This window comes from Portunus trituberculatus, chromosome 48 (genome assembly GCF_017591435.1).
Source record: "Portunus trituberculatus isolate SZX2019 chromosome 48, ASM1759143v1, whole genome shotgun sequence".
NCBI classification, from domain to species: domain Eukaryota; kingdom Metazoa; phylum Arthropoda; class Malacostraca; order Decapoda; family Portunidae; genus Portunus; species Portunus trituberculatus.
The window spans coordinates 27,590,758-27,614,918 of NC_059302.1; the positions used below are offsets into that span (position 1 = coordinate 27,590,758).

Here is a 24,161-nt window from a genome sequence, read left to right on the forward strand (position 1 = left end):
CTCTCTCTCTCTCTCTCTCTCTCTCTCTCTCTCTCTCTCTCTCTCTCTCTCTCTCTCTCTCTCTCTCTCTCTCTCTCTCTCTCTCTCTCTCTCTCTCTCTCTCTCTCTCTCTCTCTCTCTCTCTCTCTCTCTCTCTCTCTCTCTCTCTCTCTCTCTCTCTCTCTCTCTCTCTCGCAGGTCATGAATGAAAATAAAAAGGCTGCTACACATAGACACTTTATTATATATATATGATATATTTATACCATATGACTCGATAATCACTCTGATTTAAAACTCTCTCGTTTAAAAAGATACAGGTTAGATACGTTAAGCCTGGGCCTGATTAGGGTATGTGGCTGGAGTATACCCAATCAGATCCTGGCTTGGGGGTGTGAGTATTGTGACTGGCTAATTCAAGTGGCTGGAGGAGGGGATCAGCCAGTGACGAATATCCACACCGCAGTATAGCTCATATCCGATCAGCAACCAAGAACATGCATCGTTTAAACATAATTAGTGGAGGTTACCGGCGATATAATTATACCTGAACCACACAAGAGTACACCCAACACACAGGTGGGGAGAGACGCTCCGCTGACCTCGACCAAAACCCGTCACGGGAGACACACATATATTGAGGGGGAGGGGGGAAGGGGGAGGGTGGGGGTGAGTGGGGAACTGGTAGGATGAGGAGGACCAGGAGGAAGGGATTCTAGATTTAATGAACATCTCTTGTATTATTATTATTATTATTATTATTATTATTATTATTATTATTATTATGTTTGTTTTCTGTTTTATTTCTACCTCTATATACACACCAAACAAATGGCGTCGTCCGTCAGTCGAATGCTTGTCGTATGAGTGACTGATATGTGTTCCGATAGAATGAGACAGAACTCTTGCTCTCAGGGACTGGCTGGACGCGTACGGCCAGGGATCTCACGGGGAGGGAGAATCAGATCACGGAGAGTGTTGGTGGGGAGGCGAATGAGGGGCGGAGACGCGATGGGGAACAAGACACGATAGGAGAAGGGCTCAACCATCAGAGAGCGGAGGGCGGGAGAGCATCGGGAGTAGGAAGAGAAGGGAGGGAAGGGGAAACTAGCGACAAGGAGGCAGTCGAGGTGCGGTAAGGTCCCCGGGGCGACACTGGGGAAGCGAGTGACTGACGGCGGCTTCAACACTTTATTTCCCCCACTGCTGGAAGATACCCATACGCTGGCACCTGCAGTTGGTCCCCCACAGGTTGCACCGGCAGGAGGAGTTGTAGCAGCAGTCGTTAGGGCGGTGGTCACAGGCACCCCCGCGGCGGATGCAGGACCTCCTAAAAAGGTAGATGTCGGAGGAACGTCTGAACAGACAATAAGAAAGATAGAGCTCAGTATTATGATGATGTTGTTAGTGGTTGGGAGGGTTGGGGGGGGACTGGGGCTGGGAGGGAGGGAGGGGCATAAGAGACAAGAGGGGGAGGGAGGGAGGAAAGAGGACAAGATAGAGGAAGAAGAGAGGATTGAGGGAAGTCCTTCTCTGCTTTACTCGGGTTCATTGCTTCACGATGTTGTTTCCAATGTGAGAGTCTCGTAGCCTCTATAAAGACCAACCATGTAACTCACTATTTATGTTTCATTATCAAGACTTTTAAACTAATTGCCATGATCCGGCTAATCAGCTTCCCTGTCACGAGGCTTTGATCGCTGGAGTGAATGAGTGTGTGAAGCATTAAACCCGGCGAGGCGTGAGCAGGACGACGAGGGAAAGAGAAGGTGGAGGAGGAAGAGGAGAATCAGTAAGGAACGAGTGGGCGATCAACTTAAACTACAATCATTACTCAGTCATAACTTATTGAAAGGTAACAAGTCAGTCAAATGAGAGTTAAATGTAAATTATATATGAATGCAAACTATTGAAAGACAGTCATAATAATCAAGACTCTAAGTTATCTAAACAATAGAGTATAGTAAAAATAAACTAATTCCTCAGCTACTTTCAGTATATATGCAAAACTGAGGCTTACAAATGTAATAATGCAAATGCACAGCTTGCAGTGATAACATGCACAGAACCATTTCCAAGGGAGGTCATGCACAGAGGAAGTGTTGGTATGATTCGTGTGTTGGACAGAATATATACATGTGTATCTAGTATGTAATGCTTCACATGGACGTAAGGAAGGTGGAAGATAGTGGTATATGCTACTGTACTGTACGTGTCATCTTGAACACATACATGAATACTGTGTAAATCCGAGCATCGTGTATAAATCGGGGACGGTGTGCTGAGTGTAATGCACGTGTCACGTATTAAAAGTCCCTGTACGTATATGTATATTTGACGTATGAATATATGTATGTATTGGATCTCTATTGGTAACACATCACATACACATTACGCAGTAGTATAAATAGCGTATTTATGGATTTGTATCTGTATACGCATTTGACAACGTATTAATCACTGCGTATTGATTTCCATGTACACGTCACACGCATCACGTAATAGTGCACGTGTGACTCGTATGGGTGTGGGAGTGAAGCTTATGGGGGTGTCTGGTGGGGATGGGGGTTTGAAGACTGAGCGGATGGGAAGGATAGCAGACTTACTAAACGTCTTATTCTTAAACACTTAATTCTTAACGGGATTATTTTCAGAGGCCATGAATATTATAAATCTGGTTCTCATGTGTGTTTTTATTTCCCCACTGATGGAAATTATTTTTTTTAACTGTTACTAACATAAGATACTCTTGAACTGCTGCTCAACTAATGAGAAAAACACTCGAGAACTATTACTCCTACCATTAAAAACACTTTTGAAAGCTGATACCCGAGTAATGAAAATTCTTGAAAAGTAAGAGTTGAATCAAGGAAACACTCTTGAAAAGTCATGATTCATAACAAAGAAAAAAAAGAAACGTGCAAAACGAATACTCGAAGCACAACCATGAAAACTATTGCTCGAATCTTTAAAACACTCCTGAAAACTAACTTTCAAATCATGAAAACTCTTCATTATTATTACTCAAATGACACTCTTGAAAACCACAATTTTGAATGTATCCTGTTGAAACTTGTGGACATGAGGTGACGAACCCTTTAAAAACACGGAGCATAGTGCGGGTGGAAGGCAGGCGGAGGGAGTGTCCGCCTCCACTTTAATTAGAGTACCTGTGACACCTCCATCGCCCCAGTCCCCAGCCCATCTCCACCATCCCTGGCCTTACCACCTCGCCCCGCCCACATCTGACACCTCACTCACCTGGATGGAAACAGGTTGATTTGCTAATTACGGCCTGAGTCTTTTTAATAAGTGTGATGAAAAAATTCCATCTTTTACCTTTAAGGAGTTTTATTATCATCACTCATGCCGTTAGAAAATTCAGGACGTGTAGAAGTATTGCAGTTTCTTTCGATACAGATCAATACTCCTTTCCTCCTCTATTCTGCTTACAAAAGTTGAATTAGAAACCTTCCTTATTTTTCAACCTACCCAAGATCCATGAACAAAAATAGCAATACATTTTTTTTTTTTTACCAACAGATTAATCTCCACTTATGTTTCTTGTGCCGCGTTCTTTATATAATTTCCTTTGAACTCTCGAATTTCCTCGCGTTTTCTTCCATTGTGCGGCGTGGTGTGGCGTTGTCTGCACGTTACAAGAATACCCACATTGCTTTTTTCTGTATTGCTGTAACTTTCTGGTTGGGCTCATTATACAGCTATATACTCTCTCTCTCTCTCTCTCTCTCTCTCTCTCTCTCTCTCTCTCTCTCTCTCTCTCTCTCTCTCTCTCTCTCTCTCTCTCTCTCTCTCTCTCTCTCTCTCTCTCTCTCTCACCTGTGCAGGAAGCAATTAGCGAGTATCTACAGGTGTGTTACTGACGCAGGGAAAGGTGTGTGCAAGGCGATTAGGCAAGGTCCGTGTTAAGGTAATGAGAGATAGATAGATGGATAGATAAATAGATGGATAGATAGATAGATAGATAAATAGATAGATGAATAGATAGATGAATAGATAGATAATAGATAGATAGATAGATAGATAGATAGATAGAGAGAGAGAGAGAGAGAGAGAGAGAGAGAGAGAGAGAGAGAGAGAGAGAGAGAGAGAGAGAGAGAGAGAGAGAGAGAGAGAGAGAGAGAGAGTCCCCATCACATTATGTCGTCCTCTTTCGTTCTCTTTGTCTCCCTCTCAAAAAAAAAAAAAAAAAAAAACTTGTTGACGTGACACTCTTTTCAGTCTTCAATCTGGACACACACGCAACACACACACACACACACACACACACACACACACACACACACACACACACACACACACACACACACACACACACACACACACACACACACACACACACACACACACACACACACTCTCTCTCTCTCTCTCTCTCTCTCTCTCTCTCTCTCTCTCTCTCTCTCTCTCTCTCTCTCTCTCTCTCTCTCTCTCTCTCTCTCTCTCTCTCTCTCTCTCTCTAATGGAGGCCACAGCTAAACCCTTATCAGTACGAAGTAAGAAATATATATATATGTGTGTGTATTTATAAAATGTGGCAAATACTTTTTCGAAATTTTTAGCTCAGGACGTCCGCTCCGAGCTGCTTCCAGGAAAGATGGCAGGAATGTTTTTAGATGTGAAATTCTGTTGAGTCTCGCGAGATGTGTGTGTGTGTGTGTGTGTGTGTGTGTGTGTGTGTGTGTGTGTGTGTGTGTGTGTGTGTGTGTGTGTTAAAATGTGCACGTGAAATATTCTGTGTGTTTCTCTTTCCTTCATATTTAATAGGGATTTCTGAAAATAGGCAAAGATACGAGAACCAGGTGGAGATGTTTCGTAATAGACAAGAACGCGTGTTGTATGAAGTGTCCTTTTGTTATGTTTTTGTTGGTGTTCTGTCGTTTGATGAGGTGTTTCAGAGTATTTAGTAGGAATATTCACAGTTTAGTAATGGTGATAAGGTTAACATTCTTAGGATAGGTGTGGATATTATCGGGATGTTTATAGTGAGACAGGTATGTTCTGTTTCAATAGGGAGCTTTAAAAGGGAGATTAAATAGATAACTGGATAGGGATAACAAAGGGATATAGATGTGCATTTTTTTTTATATATATATGGAGGATCTTGGTCTGGTGGCTTCGTATCGCTCCCCTCTCGTTCTTAGATTATTCCGTTTAGTGTGAGGGAATGTCAGTATACATAGATGTGTTTAGACGGATGAGATGATTTGCAAGCATCCATTTCATTTTGTTTCCATTGGGCATGACATGAGTGGCGTGTAGGAGTCTTAAGAATATGCAGGAGTCTCAAGGTTGCTACAGGAAAGTATAATGCGAAGTTCTGCAAAATTTAGAAGTTCTTTTGAAAAAGAATTTGGGGTTCAACATGTATAGTCAAATTCTATGCTACTTTAGGACAAAAAATTTTGACAACTACGGTGCTTTAAGACACTCTATGCTATTAAATTAAGTTTTTCTATGCTATGTTTCTGTATTCAGATTTAGTACTTAGGGTGCATTAAGGCATAAGATAAGAGCTTTTCTATACATTCAACGCCTTTTTGGTCTTAAGAGTAGAGACGGTATACAGGAAAGGGACGAGAAGGAGAATGCCGACGACACTGCGATAGAGATGGAGGACTACAAAAGCTGTGACAAGACAAGACCACGGGGAGACTGCAGACAGACAGACAGACAGAGATCAGCTGTGGAGGATAGGGAGACGACAGGATGTTAAACGGTAAAGACACAAAGGGACAGAAATGTACAGGAGAGACGACAGACAGACAGACAGACAAACAGACAGCAGCTGTGAGGCCAAAGGTACGACTGGACAACATCTTGGGAGACATGATGGACAGATTGCAGCTGTGGAGACAAGATACACGGCAGGGACAAATGTTTGTGACAAGACAGACACCTTTGAGGACGGATACACGACGGGACAACGCGGAATGACTCAAAATAAACAGAACGAAGGCACAACAAGACAGAATTTTATGGACACGACAGACAGCAGTAATGATAAGAATACAAGAGAAAGAAATGGTGACACGAAACACCAACTGCGAAGACAGGGAGGCGACAAAACAAGGAGATTGGGACACGACAAACAACAGCTGAGAAGACAAAACAACAGGTTGGAAAAAAAGACAAGACAAGACACGACAGGACAGGACGGAGACTCGCTGCGAATGACATCTGCGAGGGAAAGCAAGAATGGACAGCAAACACATCAGGACGAGGGACAAACTGAACAGAACCACGCCAGGACGAACCGATGGCCGCTGACAGACAACAGCTTTAAGGACGAGGCCACAAAGCAAAACTCCAACGCTAAGTCGACCACAAAGGGCGACACTCGGCACACTCCCATGAACTTCGAGGGAGCAAGACCGCGGGAATACAAACACAAAACATTCCCGACGAGGCGGAATTCTTTCAAACAAAGCAACGACATAATTACAAGAACAATGAAGTCTTGGACGAGAAAATATTGCGAGTTGATTTTTTCTTATGTTACAGAGAAGACGAAAGACACAACACACAATATACTGTCGGTAAATATGTCGCGTCAATAAGAAAATTACATTGAAGGATGTGGCGAAGAATTCCATAGTTTTAGAAAAGACAATGAAAAAAATACAACAGTTGAGAGGAGAGAAAAAACAAAAACAAAAACGTTTGCAGAAGAAACGTTTTCATGTATGTGTGTTAAGCTCCAACAACAACAATAGCAACAACAACAATGACAACACCAACTACATCAACAACAGTAACATCAACAGTAAATACAACAACAATAAATGTAATGTACAATATACAACTGCAGCAACATCAACAAGAACAACAACACTAACAACACCAACAGCAACCACAACAAGAACAAAAGAAATCTTCTCATGAACAGTGGAAACACACACACACACACACACACACACACACACACACACACACACACACACACACACACACACACACACAGGTTGACCTAACACTACACTCCTCCTCGCCGCTGAACAATCAAAGTGCGGATTTATTTAAGCATTTCGTGTGACCTTTAGAATTCTATTATTTAGCTGAGAGAGAGAGAGAGAGAGAGAGAGAGAGAGAGAGAGAGAGAGAGAGAGAGAGAGAGAGAGTGACAAACATATAGACAAGTATACAAACAGACAATGGTTTTTACACATGCATCTCTTGTGGTTATATTTTTGTTTTTATCATTGGTATTATTGTTACTATTATTATTATTATTATTATTATTATTATCATTTTCATGTATTAATAATATTGTTATTGTCTATATTATCGTTATTATTATTATTATTATTATTATTATTATTATTATTATTATTATTATTATTATTATTATTATTATTATTATTATTATTATTATTATTATTATTATTATTATTATTATTATTATTATTATTTATTCATTATTTTTGTTGTTATTGTTGTTGTTGCTATAGTCGTTATCATCAGCGTAATTAGTAAAAGTGATAATCTCATCTTATTATTTGTAATATACATTAATATATTTCTAGAATATTTTTAGTAAGAGATTTGGCAGCTTTCAACCCTTTGTGTGTGTGTGTGTGTGTGTGTGTGTGTGTGTGTGTGTGTGTGTGTGTGTGTGTGTGTGTGTGTGTGTGTGTGTGTGAGTGTGTGTCGCTCTCCGCATTTACCAAGCTATTTTGGAACATTTTTATTCCCTTTCGTCCTGTCTCCACATCTGGTTTTGTCAATATTTTTCCCACGTGTCTGTCAGTCTGCCTGTGTGCTTGATTGCCTGCCTCTCTGATGCTCTCTGATGGATGAATTAATCTGTTGTCGTCCCTCTTCCATGCTGCTGCTGCTGCTAACAATACTAACCACCTCTACTTTGCACTACCATCAGCACTACTGCGACTACTTCTATTAGCGTCGCTTCTACCAGCACTATCCCCACCACGACTATCAGCGTCACCACAACTACCACTCACACTACTGCTATCTGTACCTCTTTGTCTAATGCCGTGCGTGCTTCAGTCACAATAGAGAATCACACACCACCCATCATGAACACAACCACAGCTGCATCACATCACATCGTCATCACCATCATCACTAGCAAAACCTCCACCACAACGATGCCATCACTAACACCACAAACTATTATCATCACCATCATCATTAACATCTCACAATACCATCCACTATCGCTGCCACCGTTTTATCTCAGACCACCACCACCACCACCACCACCACCCAACATCAAACTCATCCTGGGAAAAGTCAGAAGATAATTAGGAGAAACACGCAACACCTCAGACAGTCGTTAATTAGTCTGAATCTCTTGGGTAAACTGCGAAGACGAAGAAAAAGAAGAGGAGGAGGAGGAGGAGGAGGAGGAGGAGGAGGAGGAGGAGGAGGAGGAGGAAAAGGAGGAGGAGGAGTGAGGCTTGTATCTCATCACCCTCACAACCACAGCACAGCCTTCACGGCCACAAAACACAGCCACAAGTGATCTCTCCCCATCCATCCAGCACCACTTTTCTCACCAGGGGCCTTTTCAAACTCTCTCCCCTTCATGTCACTCATCAGAAGACCGAAAAAGAGCGGAGAAAGGGATGAGCTCAGACCAACCGTGCCGCGGCCTCAAGCTGCCAACACACCAACACAAGAGGTTACCGTGCCCTTACCATTTCTTATCGCGAGACATTGCTGCCGTGTCCTCGCGGCTGTTGGTGGCGGAAAGAAAGTTTGAATTAACAGAAAACACACAGCATCTGGTAAAGAACAGGGGGAGCTGTTTTATACCTATGGCTTGGTTGGAGAGCCTACGCAAAGGGAGAGAGTGGGGGGAGTTAGTGATTTGGCTTACAGTTACACAAGACATAGAGGCTGTGAGGCTGACATGCTGAGAGTGTGGGTGAAACGAGTTATTGTGTGTGTGTGTGTGTGTGTGTGTGTGTGTGTGTGTGTGTGTGTGCGTGTTGCGTGTTGCGTGACGACGGACGACGCAGGGACATGGACAACACAAGGGTACAGCGGCGCTGTGGGGGGAAGCACGTCGGTGGGTGCAAAGAGGCCGCTGGTCTTCCATATCTTATCGGTGGTGACGTCCCCTCGTGGTCCCATCACCACCGAGCCACGCAGTCCCCATGTTTGATTCACACACGCAAAAACACTTCAAGCTGCACAATTCCTCCAGGCACTGTTGTATTTATCAATGTATTCGCTTCAGAAAACGGACGGTGCCTTCTATCCCTCCCTCTTCACATTCTCGTTTTCTGTGCGTCCCTCTCTACCCGCCTCTCTCTCTCTCCTGGCATACCATACCGTCTGTCCTCTCCCTGTTCTCTCGCTGTTCCCTCCTTCATATCCCCTCCCGATCCTGCCGTAAAGTAAGGCCATTAAGGCACAAAGCTCCCTCATTTATGCGGTTGATTACTCTTCGTTCTTAAAGTTTTTCCCTCGAGACTTTGCAGCAGGACCTTGATTCCTAGCTAATGGCTGTTTATGGTAATGTGTTCAGACTCTCTCTCTCTCTCTCTCTCTCTCTCTCTCTCTCTCTCTCTCTCTCTCTCTCTCTCTCTCTCTCTCTCTCTCTCTCTCTCTCTCTCTCTCTCTCTCTCCTTGATAGCCAATACGAGAGAACTGCCCGACCAGAATCAACCCATCCCAAGTAACTTTGATCCAATTGAAGGAGAGCTATCGTAGGAGGGCGGGGCGGAGAGAGGGAGAGGGAGATGGGTGGTCAGAGGGACAGAGGAACAAGAAGGGTCAGGGAGAGAGAGAGAGATGAGAAGTTGTATGTAGATCGTGAGAGGGTAAGTGAGTGAGTTAGTAAGATGCTCAAATATTTACAGTGGGGGAGGAAGGGGCGATGCTGATGAGTGAAGAGGGAGAGACAGGAGGGGAAAGTTGGTGCTCCGTGGACATTTGTTTATGGAAGGTCAACTTGTATGGTGGAGAGAGAGAAACGTGCACTGTAAACACTCGCAGTGGTGAAGTTAATTGATGAGAGATGTAATATTGATAGAAATGGGAGTACTGGTAGTGGTAGTAGTAGTAGTAGTAGTAGTAGTAGTAGTAGTAGTAGTAATGATGATAATGATGGTGATGACAATAATGATGATGATAACGATAATAATAACATTAATGATAATAATAGTGATAGTAATAAAAGAAATAGTGATAAGAAGAAAAGAGTAAGAAAAACAAGTAACTGGATAAAGAATAGGAACGAAAATAATGAATAAAAGAATAGATAAAAATATGTATAATAATAAGATGTACAGTGGGAGGAGGAAGGAAAAGAGAAGGAAGAAGAAGAGGAGGAGGAACAGGAAAAGAAAACAGAGGACAAAGAAGAAGAGGGAGAAAAAATAAAAAAATAGCTATAATTGCAGAAAATAATTAGCATAAAAAATTAGCATAAAATAGAAGCAAACAGAGAAGAGGAGAACTGCAAGACCATACCGAGAAGTGCACACATTCCTGCATGACATTTCAAAGTTGCATTCTCACATCGCGAAGTGTTCAAATTTTCAGGAATAGAACATGAATAAAAAAGAGAGTGAAAGAGTTGCAAAATTCCTCGTGACGTGACGTGAAAAATAGAAAACGACTTCATGCAAAAAAAAAAAAATAAAAATAAATAAAAAATAGAAAAAATGCAAAACTTCGTGCAAAAAACCAAAATAGTAAAGAAGAGAAAGGGATAATATAAAAAGTGACGTATGGAATCGTGAAAAAAATAATAAATAAATAAACCTTTGCAGTCTTCAATTTATTTTTTTTTGTATATAAATTTTCAATCCAAACTTTAAACAAAAATGATGCGTAGGAAAAAATCATGGCAGTTTACTTACTCGACAAAGAAAGGATAGGCAGGTTAATTATGTTGGATTTGTAACTTTTTGTCGTGTTTCTGCTTCTCTTTTTTCGTTTGTTATGAGTGACGTGTGGCAGAAGTTTCATTGTTACGTGAGGGGTTAATTCAGTGCGTGTGTGTGTGTGTGTGTGTGTGTGTGTGTGTGTGTGTGTGTGTGTGTGTGTGTGTGTGTGTGTGTGTGTGTGTGTGCGCTGAGGAAGATGTAGTACTAGTGTAAATATTAAGGGAGGAAAAGTTTATTGTAGTTCCATTAAACTTCTTTTTCGTGTAATTCTCTCTCTCTCTCTCTCTCTCTCTCTCTCTCTCTCTCTCTCTCTCTCTCTCTCTCTCTCTCTCTCTCTCTCTCTCTCTCTCTCTCTCTCCCCCCCATAACTTTAATAACTCACATAACTAAAAAATAACATCGAACAAAACAAAAAACAAGATAATAGTCACTAAATCATTCACACAGTCACCAAGCATGCAGTCCCATTTACGACACACACAAGGGATCACCAGGAGGACTTGTTATCACCTTGAACTCTGTGAAACTTTAGGACAGAATGGTAGAAGTGTAGGAATGGACGTGACTTTACATTGTGGTTGTGGGGAAGGGAGATGCATCAGAGCCTTGTGAATAATAAAGGACTTTTCTCTATTTTTGGTTTCAGTGATTGGAAGGAAAAGAAAGTGACAGTACGCGTGGTAAGGGGAGTGAAGGTGGTGGTCTTGGAAGATTAGCTGAAGGTGGAGGAAGTGTAGAGGTAGTAGGTAGGTAGATAGACAGGTAGATAGATCAGTTGGTGGTTAGATAGGTAGACCACTGTGCAGTTTATGTGATTGCTTTATTGTGCACATGTGGAAGAAGACGAAGAAGAAACAAAAGGAGAAAAAAGGATATACAAAAAAGAAATAGAAGAAAAAAAAGATGATTGATTGGCTAACTTGTTACTGATTAAAGACCTGAACTAGAAGAAGAAGAAGAAGAAGAAGAAGAAGATGAAGAAGAAGAGAAGTAAGAGTAAAGTTGAAAGATTAATCAGCTTGTTGCATGTACGTCTGCAAGGAGAAGACAGAGAACAAGAACAAAGAGAGCAAGGAGGACGAAATTATTGCTTAATTACTGTAAAGTGCTGGAGTTTGAAAAAAAAGGACAATAAAAATAGGAAAGACTGTTTCATTTAAAATACCCTAACTAGAATAACGAGAAGAAAAAAGACGGGAAAGAAGGAAAGGTCACGAATCATTCACAATAGAAAGAAGGCCATGTACTCCTACCCACAATGCACGCGAGAGGAGCATTCGACTCTAGAATAACACGAATCGACTCTTGACCTTAATCTCTTCAGTACCAGGACGCGTTTTCATATTCATTCTGGTTACTGTTTGGAGATTTTATACCGATTCAGAAACATATATTGGGATTAGAATAGTAAAGGCCATTAATCTTTTGACCTTCGTACACCCTTCCTAATGTAAATAAAATCGTGTAATCATACCCATAAATCAAGATAAAAATGCGTCTCAGTTTTGAAGGGATTAATGGAAGTCTCTGATATATATTTCACCTATTAATTCTGCTGATTGTAACGCCGGTAATCTGTTGCAGTCTGTCATTTAACGCGTGGGAGAGAGGACTAAATGAATTATTGCTAAAACCTGCATTTTGTATTTAGAGTTTTTGTATGGCACGCGCTACAACTGGTGCATAAATATTAGGATAGCTTTTAACGTGAGTAGAAATGGCTTTGCGTGTAGTTATGTTGTAGTAAATTGTGTTAGAGAGAGAGAGAGAGAGAGAGAGAGAGAGAGAGTGTGTGTGTGTGCAGTAAAAGGGGGCAAGAAAAATGTACGTTGCTCGTCTATGGTATAAATAAAAAAAAAGAGAGAAAAAAAAAGCTTAGAAATAAAAAAAAGAATACCTTGGTAACAAAAAAGATGAAAAATAAACAAATAAAACAAAAGACTAAAAAAAAAGAAACAAAAGGAAAAGAAAAATGGAAAGAGAGAAAGAAAGAAAGAATGACATGAACACACACACACACACACACACACACACACACACACACACACACACACACACACACACACACACACACACACACACACACACACACACACACACACACACACAGACATTTTGACAATTATTGAGGGAAATGTCTGGCTGTGACGTTTATAATCTTTTTTCACCTTTTCTTGTAATGTCAGGGAGAGAGAGAGAGAGAGAGAGAGAGAGAGAGAGAGAGAGAGAGAGAGAGAGAGAGAGAGAGAGAGAAAGGAAAGGAAAAATATAGTAAAGCCGTGATTTAAGAAGAAAGAATACGATATGAATATAGACGGACAAAAATAGAAAGAAAATATGAAAAAGAGAAGAGAAGAGAACAAATAATAATAAAAGAAAAATAATAAAGAAAATTAGGGAACACAAATAACACACAGTAAAATGTATGAATAAGAGAAAACAAAAGAAAAAAATAAATGGAAAATGGCAACGGAATTAAAGAAAAAAATAAAAGGACAGGGAAGGAGAAAAAGAAAGAAAGAAAGAAAGAAAGAATGAAAGAAAAAAGTGGAAGAAACTGAGGGACATGATGGAGGTGAGAAATGACGAGAGAGAGAGAGAGAGAGAGAGAGAGAGAGAGAGAGAGAGAGAGAGAGAGAGAGAGAGAGAGAGAGAGAGGTGTGGGAGTGAAGGGTAGGCGAGTGGGAGTTATAGGGAGAAGGAAATGACGTAATAAGAATAGAGGTGGTCTGAGTTATGGAGAGAGAGAGAGAGAGAGAGAGAGAGAGAGAGAGAGAGAGAGAGAGAGAGAGAGAGAGAGAGAGAGAATGCTGTAGGGGAGTGCTGGGGGAGGCGTGGGTTGCCAGGGGGCCATAAAAGTGGTTGGTGTGTTTGGTCTGTCGTTTTTACACGCCTTGTCTTTTTCATCTTTATTCCTTTATATTTCCTTCTAGTCTTATTTTTTTCTCTCTCCCTTGGTCTATTTTTTTTAGTTTTGTATTTTTTAGGTCTATTTTTTATTTTATGTATTTTTTTAGGTCTATTTTTTTTAGTTTTGTATTTTTTAGGTCTTTTTATTTAGTCTATTTTTTTTTAGTTTTGTATTTTAGGTTTATTTAGTTTTTTTAGGCCTATTTTTTTCATTTGTATTATTTGTGTATTTTATTTATTTATTTATTTTTTCATATGTTTTGTCTTTCCTCGTACAAAATGCTGTTGTTCTCTTTTTTATTTGTTTTATGTGTTTTATTAAGTGTTGTGGCTAGCTTATATGTTACTGTGTGTGTGTGTGTGTGTGTGTGTGTGAGTTGCATCGCTTATTTCTTATTTATTATAATATGAAGATTGTCTCATTGTTGTTCTTAATAATTATTCTTAGTAAAGGTGTTCGCTGCGAGGAGAGAATGTTCTGAGATGTCATCATGCGAAATGTGTCTGATAAATGTGTGTGTGTGTGTGTGTGTGTGTGTGTGTGTGTGTGTGTGTGTGTGTGTGTGTGTGTGTGTGTGTGTGTGTGTGCGCAGTTTTCATAATAATTTCTTTTTCCTTGAATCTATTTAATCTCTTGCTTCAGATTTACGTATGAAATGATGTGAAATTATATAAACGCTTTCATCACTAACCCTTTTTAAAATGATTTACACGATGCATTATTATTTTTTGTAATTTTTGTTCTGACCATTGTTCCCTTTTCGTATATATCTTTTAGTGCTAATCTCAAGTTGTGTAACACTTTCTTCTCGCCGATCCCCTTCCAGATCCCCTTCCATCAATCTTTGTTATGTATGGATGATTTGATTTCTTGGTTTCACTGAATTTTTCTCCTCACTCTTCTCTCCCTCTCTTCACACGCAACCATGTCTTCTCCTCCCCTCACCACTCGCCAGTCATGTCTCGTTCATCTCATTCCTCTAACCTACTTATTCATTTTTCTGTTATTTTGCATCTTGTTCTTCTTTTCACCCTTGCCTTCTGCTCCTCTCATTAGGATTATCTCCATTTCATTTTATTTATTTTTTTTTTATCTCTTCCCTTCCTTCCAATTTCTTTTTCTTGCTTTAGCTCAGAGATGCTCAAACTTATCTTGTCCTTAGTCCATATGTGTTTTTACTTTAATTGTAGCTCCTTCTTTTTTCCCTGTTCGGCTTTAGTAATTTCAGAACCCTTACCTTCCCTTACGTTTTGATTTGATAGAACATGGGACACTTTATTTCTCCCCTGGCTTTATATAACTCTAAACTTCATTCCCTTCCCTGGCTTTATATGACTTGCAACTTAATTCCTTCTGTCACGCTTAGTTTTTTTTTTCTTATGTAACTTAACAACTCCACTCCCTCCTCTGTCTTTATGTAACTTCAAACTCGTTCCCTCTCTCCTGACGTCTTTCCTTCCCTCCTCTCTCGTTTTATATAATTCAGAACTCCCTTCCTTTACTGTTTCCTCAGTCTTCTTCTTTCCTGCCCACTCATCATCACCTGCCGCGCCCCTGTCATCAGAGCCACGCCTCCTCCTCCTCCTCCTCCTCCTCCTCCTCGGGAAAGCTTGGTTTGACAGCTCCACGTTCAATGCTTTAGGTTACATCTATTATTTTTTACTGTTGAATTGTGCTGTGCTGTGCAATTAACATTTTAAACTTAGGTATTGTGGTTTAATTTTTTGTTTATGGCATATAGTTTGTGATTCATGTTCGTGGTTAGTGGGTTGTAGTGTGTGTGTGTGTGTGTGTGTGTGTGTGTGTGTGTGTGTGTGTGTGTGTGTGTGTGTGTGTGTGTGTGTGTGTGTGTGTGTGTGTGTGTGTGTGTGATGTAAGAAACTGGGTAAGGTTAGGTAACAAAAATGCGTAAAAAAAGGTCATTTGAGAATCCCAGTTTGTACAAGAAAGTAAAAAAAAAGTTATCTAAAATTGGAGGATAAGTTTTGAAATGTGATCTGTTAATCTTTGTTTATATTTTCTTGGTTTTTTTTTTGTATGTAAAGGAGGAAGAAGTTGTTTTGTTGTCGTTGTTTGTGTCGTTATGAAGGCTTCCTCGCATCGCCGTTGTCTTGGTTGTCGTAGTGGTGGTGGCTGTTGTGGTGGTGGTGGTGGTGGTGATGATGGTGATGTACTGGGGGTGGTGATGTCAGGAAGATTGTAAATAGCACTTATAGTAGTAGTAGTAGTCGTAGTAGTAGTAGTGGTAGTGGTGATATCCGTGGTGAATGGCTGACAGACTTAAGTGCTGACCGTGTTACAAAAATGATGACAGTGAATGAACGTGGTGGTGATGAATAGTGGTGGTGGCAGTAATGGTGATGCTCGTAACAGTGATAACATGCTACTTGGTGGTGATGACTGTAACACCGGTAATGAGGAGGCATGGCTGTGGTGTGAGTGAAATGAGTGGTAAGTAATGGTGCTGGTGATGACAAGCTTTGGTGATGGTGGTTTTGGTGGTGGTGGTGGTAGTGGTGGTTGGCGGGGGTAAGGAAGTGCTGTACAAAGGTCAAGAAGTCGAGACACTCACTTCTGGGCGCGTCCAAGCAGGTGGTCAAGGAGGTCAGCGGTGTAGTCGACCTCGGCTTGCTGCAGTCCGTCCGGCTCTCGACCTGCGGGGAGAATTGTGGTGAGTGGTGGTGAGAGGTGGTGAGAGGAGGGGAAGTTTCGTTGGATAGTATTATGTGGTGTTGTAGTGGTGTTGAGTGATGATAGTCTGTGTTATGTATGGTGGTGAGTGGTGGTGGATATGTGGTGTTGTAGTGGTGTTGAGTGGTGATGTCCTGTGTTGTGAGTGGTAGTGAGTGGTGGTGAGAGGAAGGGAAGTTTTGTTGGGTAGTGATATGTGGTGTTGTAGTGGTGTTGAGTGATGAGTGTGTTGTGAGTGGTGGAGAGTGTTGACCTTGTTTTGCAGTGGTGTTGATTTGATTTTATGTAAGAAAGGAACACCAAACATGAGCAACAAAAACAATGAAATAAAAAGGCCCATTTTGATACCACGCCCCGAGAAGAGTCTGGAAAATTACCCAAAAGAATGAAATAAATGTCTTAAAACCTCCTTTTTAAATGAGTTCAGATCATACGTAAATGGAGATACAAAAGCAGGCAGGAAGTGAGTGGTGAGTGAATGGTGTTTCTCCTGTTAATGATAGAGAGTGGATGTTTCTCCTCTTGATAAAATAAAAATCATCTTAATTAACCTGTCACAAAAACCGTAAAAAAAAAAAAACATCCTTTAAAACTCGTGTGTCTGAAATTCGAGATGGAAAATAGTGGCGATCAGGTCACAGGTAGATGGAAATACAGAAGCAGGTAGGGAGTGAGTAATGAGTGAGAGGTATTCCTTCTTTTATTAATGTAGGAATTTTGTTAATCTGTCACTGAAACCGTGGAAACATCCTTTAAAACCCGCGTACCTGGAACTCGAAGCTTTGTTAAGTAGTGGAGGTCCAGTGTAGAAGTGTTTCAGAATATGGACGTTAAAAGCAGCTCAGGCAATGACACCAGCATGAGAAACTAGTCCAAAATTCTCTCTCTGCCATATATTTCCTGACATACATCCTCAGGCGTCTAAGGAATATATTTCTAAACTTTTCGTCGTCGTCTCACTCTCTTACATTTAACACGCGGCAATGGAGGTTAACAAGATTTCCAAGGTTATTTTCAAGGTTCTAGTGATCATTTAACACCAGTTCTACATCACTAGAAAGAGCAACCCCGCATAAACACGACATGTCTCCTCTTTGTCCTTTGCGCATTGTCGTGGTAAGAGAACAAAACATTTCAGAATAGAAGACGAAGAGGTACAAGTTTAGATGCAAGTTACCCACCGCACCTTCCTCGCCTCGCCTCGCCTCGCCTCGGGATACGCTCGAAAGGCTGTTTATCCGTTCCTTGCCGTAAAATATATTGCAACGATTCACAGCGGGAAGGGGAAGGCATGGAAGGAAAGGTTTTAGTGTTGCCTTTTCTTGTTTTATTTCGCTATTTGAGTCCAGGAAGTCGATCTTGGACTAAACTCTGCGTGGCTGTTGAAGAGGTGATGTAAGAGGCTGATGTTGATAATGGTAGTAATAACAGTGTTGGTGACAGTGATAGGAATGGTAAAACAGGGTTAGGATAAAAAACATCGCTGTCATCTGATTGAAAGAATACCCTCCCAGGCTCCCCCCACACACACAATTGCCCAGGGAAGTTGATACATTAACAAAATTATTACATTGTTGAAAAATACGGAATGGGGATGACAATAATCGAGGGTTTACCATTACAATAAGCCGGGGCGTGCAGCAGCGGCGGCGGCAAGAGGGGCGGGGACTCACAAACGGCTTACTAGTGTGTGTTTCGTAATGCCCGGGACGCTGCCCTACCTAGACCTCTTTGTTTATTGTTATTTGTTTCAATTTTTTCATCTGCTACCATGATAGGGTTGTCTCCTCATTAATATACTGCACGTGTGGAAAATTATGGGTCTCTCTCTCTCTCTCTCTCTCTCTCTCTCTCTCTCTCTCTCTCTCTCTCTCTCTCTCTCTCTCTCTCTCTCTCTCTCTCTCTCTCTCTCTCTCTCTCTCTCTCTCTCTCTCCCCGCTTTCATCCCCAGTGAGTCCATCCACTTCCTTGGCAAGCGTTCCCTTCTCTTCATCCTTCTCCTTTACTCCCTTTCTTCTCTCCCACCATCTTCTCTTCTCCCGCCATCTCCCTCTCCACCTCCTCCACAACAACACCATTGGCACACTGGTAAAAGGATAACGGTGAACCAATCTTCCTTCATTCTATCCTCCATCTTCCTTCGTTTACTCTCCTTCCTGCCAACTCTCTTTGTATTCCCGTTTTCCCTCTCCATTAGCATCGCGCCTGTCTTCCTCTCCCGCAGGGCATTGTTGTACTGATACGCGTGGAAATACGTTATTCAGTTGTACGTGTAAGGTCTGTGTGTATTTGTTGGTGGATAAACGTGTAGTAATGTACCGCTTTTGTCTTTCTCTTGCCTTATCTTACCTTAAGTCCTCTACTCTGCTGGTTGTGTGTGAGTCTCTATCAGTAACCCTCGGCCACTGACTTCCTCCCGTTATGTGTTATGTCTACTCCCAAGCTATCTTAAGTTCTCTAATCCACCGACAGTATTGCAAGGCTCTCATGATTGATTCGCAGAAGATGCAGGGAAAAGAAACGAAACTGATATCTGGTCATGGCTATATTTAACTGGCTATGAGAGAGAGAGAGAGAGAGAGAGAGAGAGAGAGAGAGAGAGAGAGAGAGAGAGAGAGAGATTATGTATGCATGTCCATAGACTTAATTATCTTTTGCAACACACAAGCGCTAATTACCCATTGTCGAAGAGAGAGAGAGAGAGAGAGAGAGAGAGAGAGAGAGAGAGAGAGAGAGAGAGACTTGGTGTGGTGGTGAGGAGGAAGGCGAGTGAAAATGTAATAAGATATTGGAGTAAAAGGGGAAGGAAGGGAGGAAGGAAGGAAGGTTGTGGCTGGAGAAAGACAAAGAGAATAAGGAGGAAGAAACAACAAAGGAGAGAGAGAGAGAGAGAGAGAGAGAGAGAGAGAGAGAGAGAGAGAGAGAGAGAGAGAAAGAGAGAGAAGGTGAACGTAGGAAAAAGAGAAGGAAGTGTAGTAGTTAATACAGAGAAATGAAGGATTGAAACAGATTTCGAGAGGGAAATAGGAGGATTAAAAAACGAACAAACATGAAGGTGAAAAAGGAAGTACGAGATTTGCGGTAATGGAAAGGAAAGAAAAGAAATGAAGAAAGAATACGGACATTAAAAAGGGAAAAGAAGAAAGAAGGAACAAAAAGGAGGAATGAACAAATTAGAATAAAGAAAGACATAAAGAAAGTAGATTATCACATTATTCAAAAGGAAGGAAGCATGAAAAGGAGAGAAGAAAGAAAGAAAAAATGAGTTACTGTAATGTTTCCCACACGCCTTCTGCACCTGAGAGAGAGAGAGAGAGAGAGAGAGAGAGAGAGAGAGAGAGAGAGAGAGAGAGAGAGTAACAGGTGTCTCATGGCCATTAGTTTCATGCCTGGCTCTCACCTGTCACCTGGTGGGAGGAAATGCACCTGGTTCGCCTCGCCAGGTGTGCACAAGTAATTGACTCACCTGGAAACATTCTCTAGCGTCCAGAGAGTCACAGATGTAGCAAAGAGGGGAGAATTTAAGCTCTTTCAGTGGCAAGTTTGATTTTCAGTATTTTTGAGGTTTTGCCAAGAAGGGTGATGCATTTCGTAATCTTCGTGTTTCAGAATTGTATAAACGTCAACTTCAGAGAGTTTGGGATGCATTTTTTTTTTATTTATACCATGTGGTTTTTCACGGGAATTTATGGACTAAAGGGGATACTTTTTGGGGTACCTTCTATAGCAAAGCCCACCCGCTAGGAAACCGTTGCCCTGAGTGAGGAAGCCCAACCTACACTCGGACCGTGGACAGGATTCGAACCCGTGCGCTTGGAGACCCCTCGGACCCCAAAGCACGCATGGTTCCACTGTACCACGGCGGCCCCATTTCTTGTGAATTTAACTTGACTGTTGGTAAAGTAAGTTGGTTAGCTTTAATCTATTAGGGATGCGTCTTATCTCTGCTATTTGTTAACCTTTTTAGTGCCATGATGAGTTTCCATATTTATTTTGCTTACTATTTAGTGATTTTAAACAGCTTCAGAAACTTATGTGGAGATTAAAATAGTGAAGACCCTGACCATTAACCTCCTGATCTCCATAAAATCGTCTAATCATACCTAAACTCAGGATAAAAATGCGTCCCTGTACTGAAGGGGTTAAACAGGGTGTAGTGGGAGGCATTAGGAAATCGAAGGTTGTTTTAATGAACATACCATAACAAAGATTTTATAGATTCGATGTAGGTAGAATAAGAAAAGAAGAAACATTAATGAGAACTTAATCTTTTGTGGCCTTTGAAAAGTAGTGGTCGTGACTTTGTCATATTGGAGAACTGTATTTAAGTGTTGCAGTTTTTACATGACGTTTTTCTTTTCAGTGAATGGGCCGCTGAGTAATATTGGCTCGTGTGTGTGTGTGTGTGTGTGTGTGTGTGTGTGTGTGTGTGTGTGTGTGTGTGTGTGTGTGTGTGTGTGTGTGTGTCTGTGTGTCTGTGTGTGAAACTTGAAGCTTTACTCCCACCATCATCACTTCCATTGGAGTTGTTGTTGTTGTTGTGTGTGTGTGTGTGTGTGTGTGTGTGTGTGTGTGTGTGTGTGTGTGTGTGTGTGTGTGTGTGTGTGTGTGTGTGTGTGTGTGTGTGTGTGAACCAGAACTTATTAGTGTGTGTGTTCTCTTCGTGACGCGGAATATTAAAGTGCATTCTGCTGTGTTATACTTCTATCAATAAAAACAAAGACTGGAAAGGTCAGAGTGTGTTTTTTCCGGCTATTTGAAATACAAGTTCATATATCTCTGTTTTTTTTCAGATATTTGAAAAACAACATCTCTCTCTCTCTCTCTCTCTCTCTCTCTCTCTCTCTCTCTCTCTCTCTCTCTCTCTCTCTCTCTCTCTCTCTCTCTCTCTCTCTCTCTCTCTCTCTCTCTCTCTCGGACAAAACAAAAAATCAGCCTTCTACTCCACCCCTGTCTGCGTGGGGCGGGAGTCCAGGCCGGGGTGGACACTGGAACAAATTAACATAAAATTACCATATTATATTACCTGCCCCAGTAGAGGGAGGGAGGCTGGCGACAGGTGGAGTGTGAGGGCGGCAGGAGGGAGAGGCGGCCCTGACATAACGCCCTCTATATCCCTGAGTGGTGCTGGACTCTGGGATCTTTTGGATTTATTCGTACTCGTATATTCATTCTCGTTATGTTATGGCTGAGTAAAAATTTCATTGCAGGTTCGTGTCATTGTTCTACGAGGGTTGTGTTGTTCGAGGGTCGCTGATTGTTTCCGTGTTTGATTATTCGCTGCTCTGGGGAATGAATAGGGAGTGTGGAATGATGTATGGGAAGTTACATGGCTTGCTTCTTCCTGTGTATTCTCCATTGTACTGTTTTTTTTTTTGTTATTTTCTTTATTATTTTTATCCAGGTGATGTTATGTGCAATGCATGGTTTGTTTCCTGCCTATTGTTAACCTATTTGCACGAGTGGATGGAAGTATAAAGGGGAAATGGGAGTGATTAAAGTAAAGGTTGATTGCTGGGTTTGGTAAAGCGAATTTACTACGTGGATGGAAGGAAAGCAGTTTCAGATTCATTGAGTGGATTATCTTGTGTTCTGCTGTGTATACGAGTCACTGAACCCAAAAGGAGTTAAATGAGAGAAAATAGATATGTTGAGTGCTACAAAATAAAAGAAATAGACGAAGGATTAACGGTAATAGTTTGTGTGTATTAACCTGATCGGATGAAAGAGTAAGGAGGACAAAAAGAAAAGCTAGGAGGGCAAAGGCAGTGAAGGGAGAAAGTGATGCAAAAATTATGGGAGAAAGATTGCAGTTCATTGTGTAGTTTGAGTTTCCCGTATATCTATACAGAAATGCAAATTTAACCCTTTCAGTTCCGTGACGCGTTTCATATTCATTACGATTTCTATTTAGTGATTTTATACAGCTTCAGAAACTTATGTAGGGGATTAAGATAGTAAAGACTGGCCATTAATCTTCTGACCTCCATGGACTCTTCTTAATGTCAATAAAATGGTCTAATGGTACACAAAACTCAAGGTAAAAATGCGTCCCAGTATTGAAGGGGTTAAAGGAAATAGGTGGAAGAAATGGACCTAATTAATTGACACTATCCTATCCAGTCTGGAAAATAAATTGATGAGTGAATCAGACATTACACCTCAAATAATCCGATTTCATACCCGCTGCTCCAAAAATGTTGTACACGCGGCAAAACACTTTGTGATTTTATTTTTCTATCCGAGAAAACAGGATGACTTTTTGAAATATTTGTATAAATTGTAGAGTAGTGGAAAAAAAAGCTCTTTATACATACCTGGAATTATTTAGTATTTAGCGCGCACAAACACACACACACACACACACACACACACACACACACACACACACACACACACACACACACACACACACACACACACACACACACACACACACACACACACACACACACACACACACACACACACACACACACACAAAGGGAGAGAGAGAAAGACAAAATGATGAAAGTAATAGACGTTGGTAGAATAAAGGAAAAGAATGAACTGAATTATAAACAGGTAAATGAAGTACTTTGCATTTGAGAACATTTAATTCAACACACACACACACACACACACACACACACACACACACACACACACACACACACACACACACACACACACACACACACACACACATACATAAAGAACACTGTTATAGAAAGACATATACAGAGACCAGAAAAACTTAACCTACCTTCCCTTACTCCCTTTGCCCTTTCCTGCTACTCCTTCCCTTCGTCCTCCTTCCCTAAAGTGATCCTCGTGGTCGTAATATCCCCTTGCCTTGTGTTTACGTGCGCACGCCAACTAGTAGATCTCTCCTTTATTCCTGTCGTGTAATATTTCACTGTTATTTGTATAAGCCTAAGGATTTATGGACAATTACGGTAGCGGACGTGTTGGGTTTGTTGAGCGGATGCTGGTGAGACGAAGGCAGGTGAGGGAGGGTTGTGAGGGAAGGCTGCGTCAGGGTGGGGGATTTTAAGGTGTGTGAGTGGATGCTTGGCGAGGCTGTGTTGTTGATATTAGTGTTCTCTTGCTCTTTAGATTTGCTTTTACGGCTTTATTTTGTAAGGTTTTGTTGCCTTTTTCCCTATTTTGGTTTTGCTGTTGTATTTTCTCTTCATTTTCTTCTTTCCTCTTCCTTCTTTTCTTTTTTTTTCTTCTTCTTTTTCCTCCTCCTCCTCCTCCTCCTCCTCCTCCTCCTCCTCCTCCTCCTCCTCCTCCTCCTCTTTTTTCGTCTCCTGTTCGTCCACCTCCTCCTTCTTCTTGCTAGGTTTTATTCAGTGGGATGAAGCTCATAAAGTAATGGGAAGCTGATTCATCTCTCACTTCAAGTTAATCTCACCGCGACTCTTTCCACATTAAAATATTACTTTCTTTTTCCAGGTCACTGTCCCGGAAAGGAGGAAACATTTATTAAAGTAGGAAACGGAGCGCACTCTTACTTGGTTTTATACATGCATGCATACACACACACACACACACACACACACACACACACACACACACACACACACACACACACACACACACACACACACACACACACACACACACACACACACACACACACACACACACACACACACACACTGGTGAGCGTTATCTTCGTCTATTTGGCTGATTAATTAAGGTTTTTC

At 41.3% G+C, this 24,161-nt stretch overlaps 1 protein-coding gene across 1 annotated transcript in view; it reads right to left on the reverse strand.

The window, feature by feature from the left end:
* Positions 1-203: 203 nt before the first annotated feature.
* The window catches only part of LOC123498693 (U8-agatoxin-Ao1a-like), a 142,726-nt gene continuing 118,768 nt past the window's right edge, over positions 204-24,161 (reverse strand). The window contains exons 2-4 of the mRNA XM_045246046.1: positions 16,349-16,430; positions 8,664-8,702; positions 204-1,309 (exon numbers count right to left, since the gene is read on the reverse strand). Of these exons, the coding sequence (XP_045101981.1) occupies positions 1,171-1,309; positions 8,664-8,702; positions 16,349-16,430 (260 nt within the window). The 3' untranslated portion in view covers positions 204-1,170. The remainder of the gene's footprint in view (positions 1,310-8,663; positions 8,703-16,348; positions 16,431-24,161) is intronic.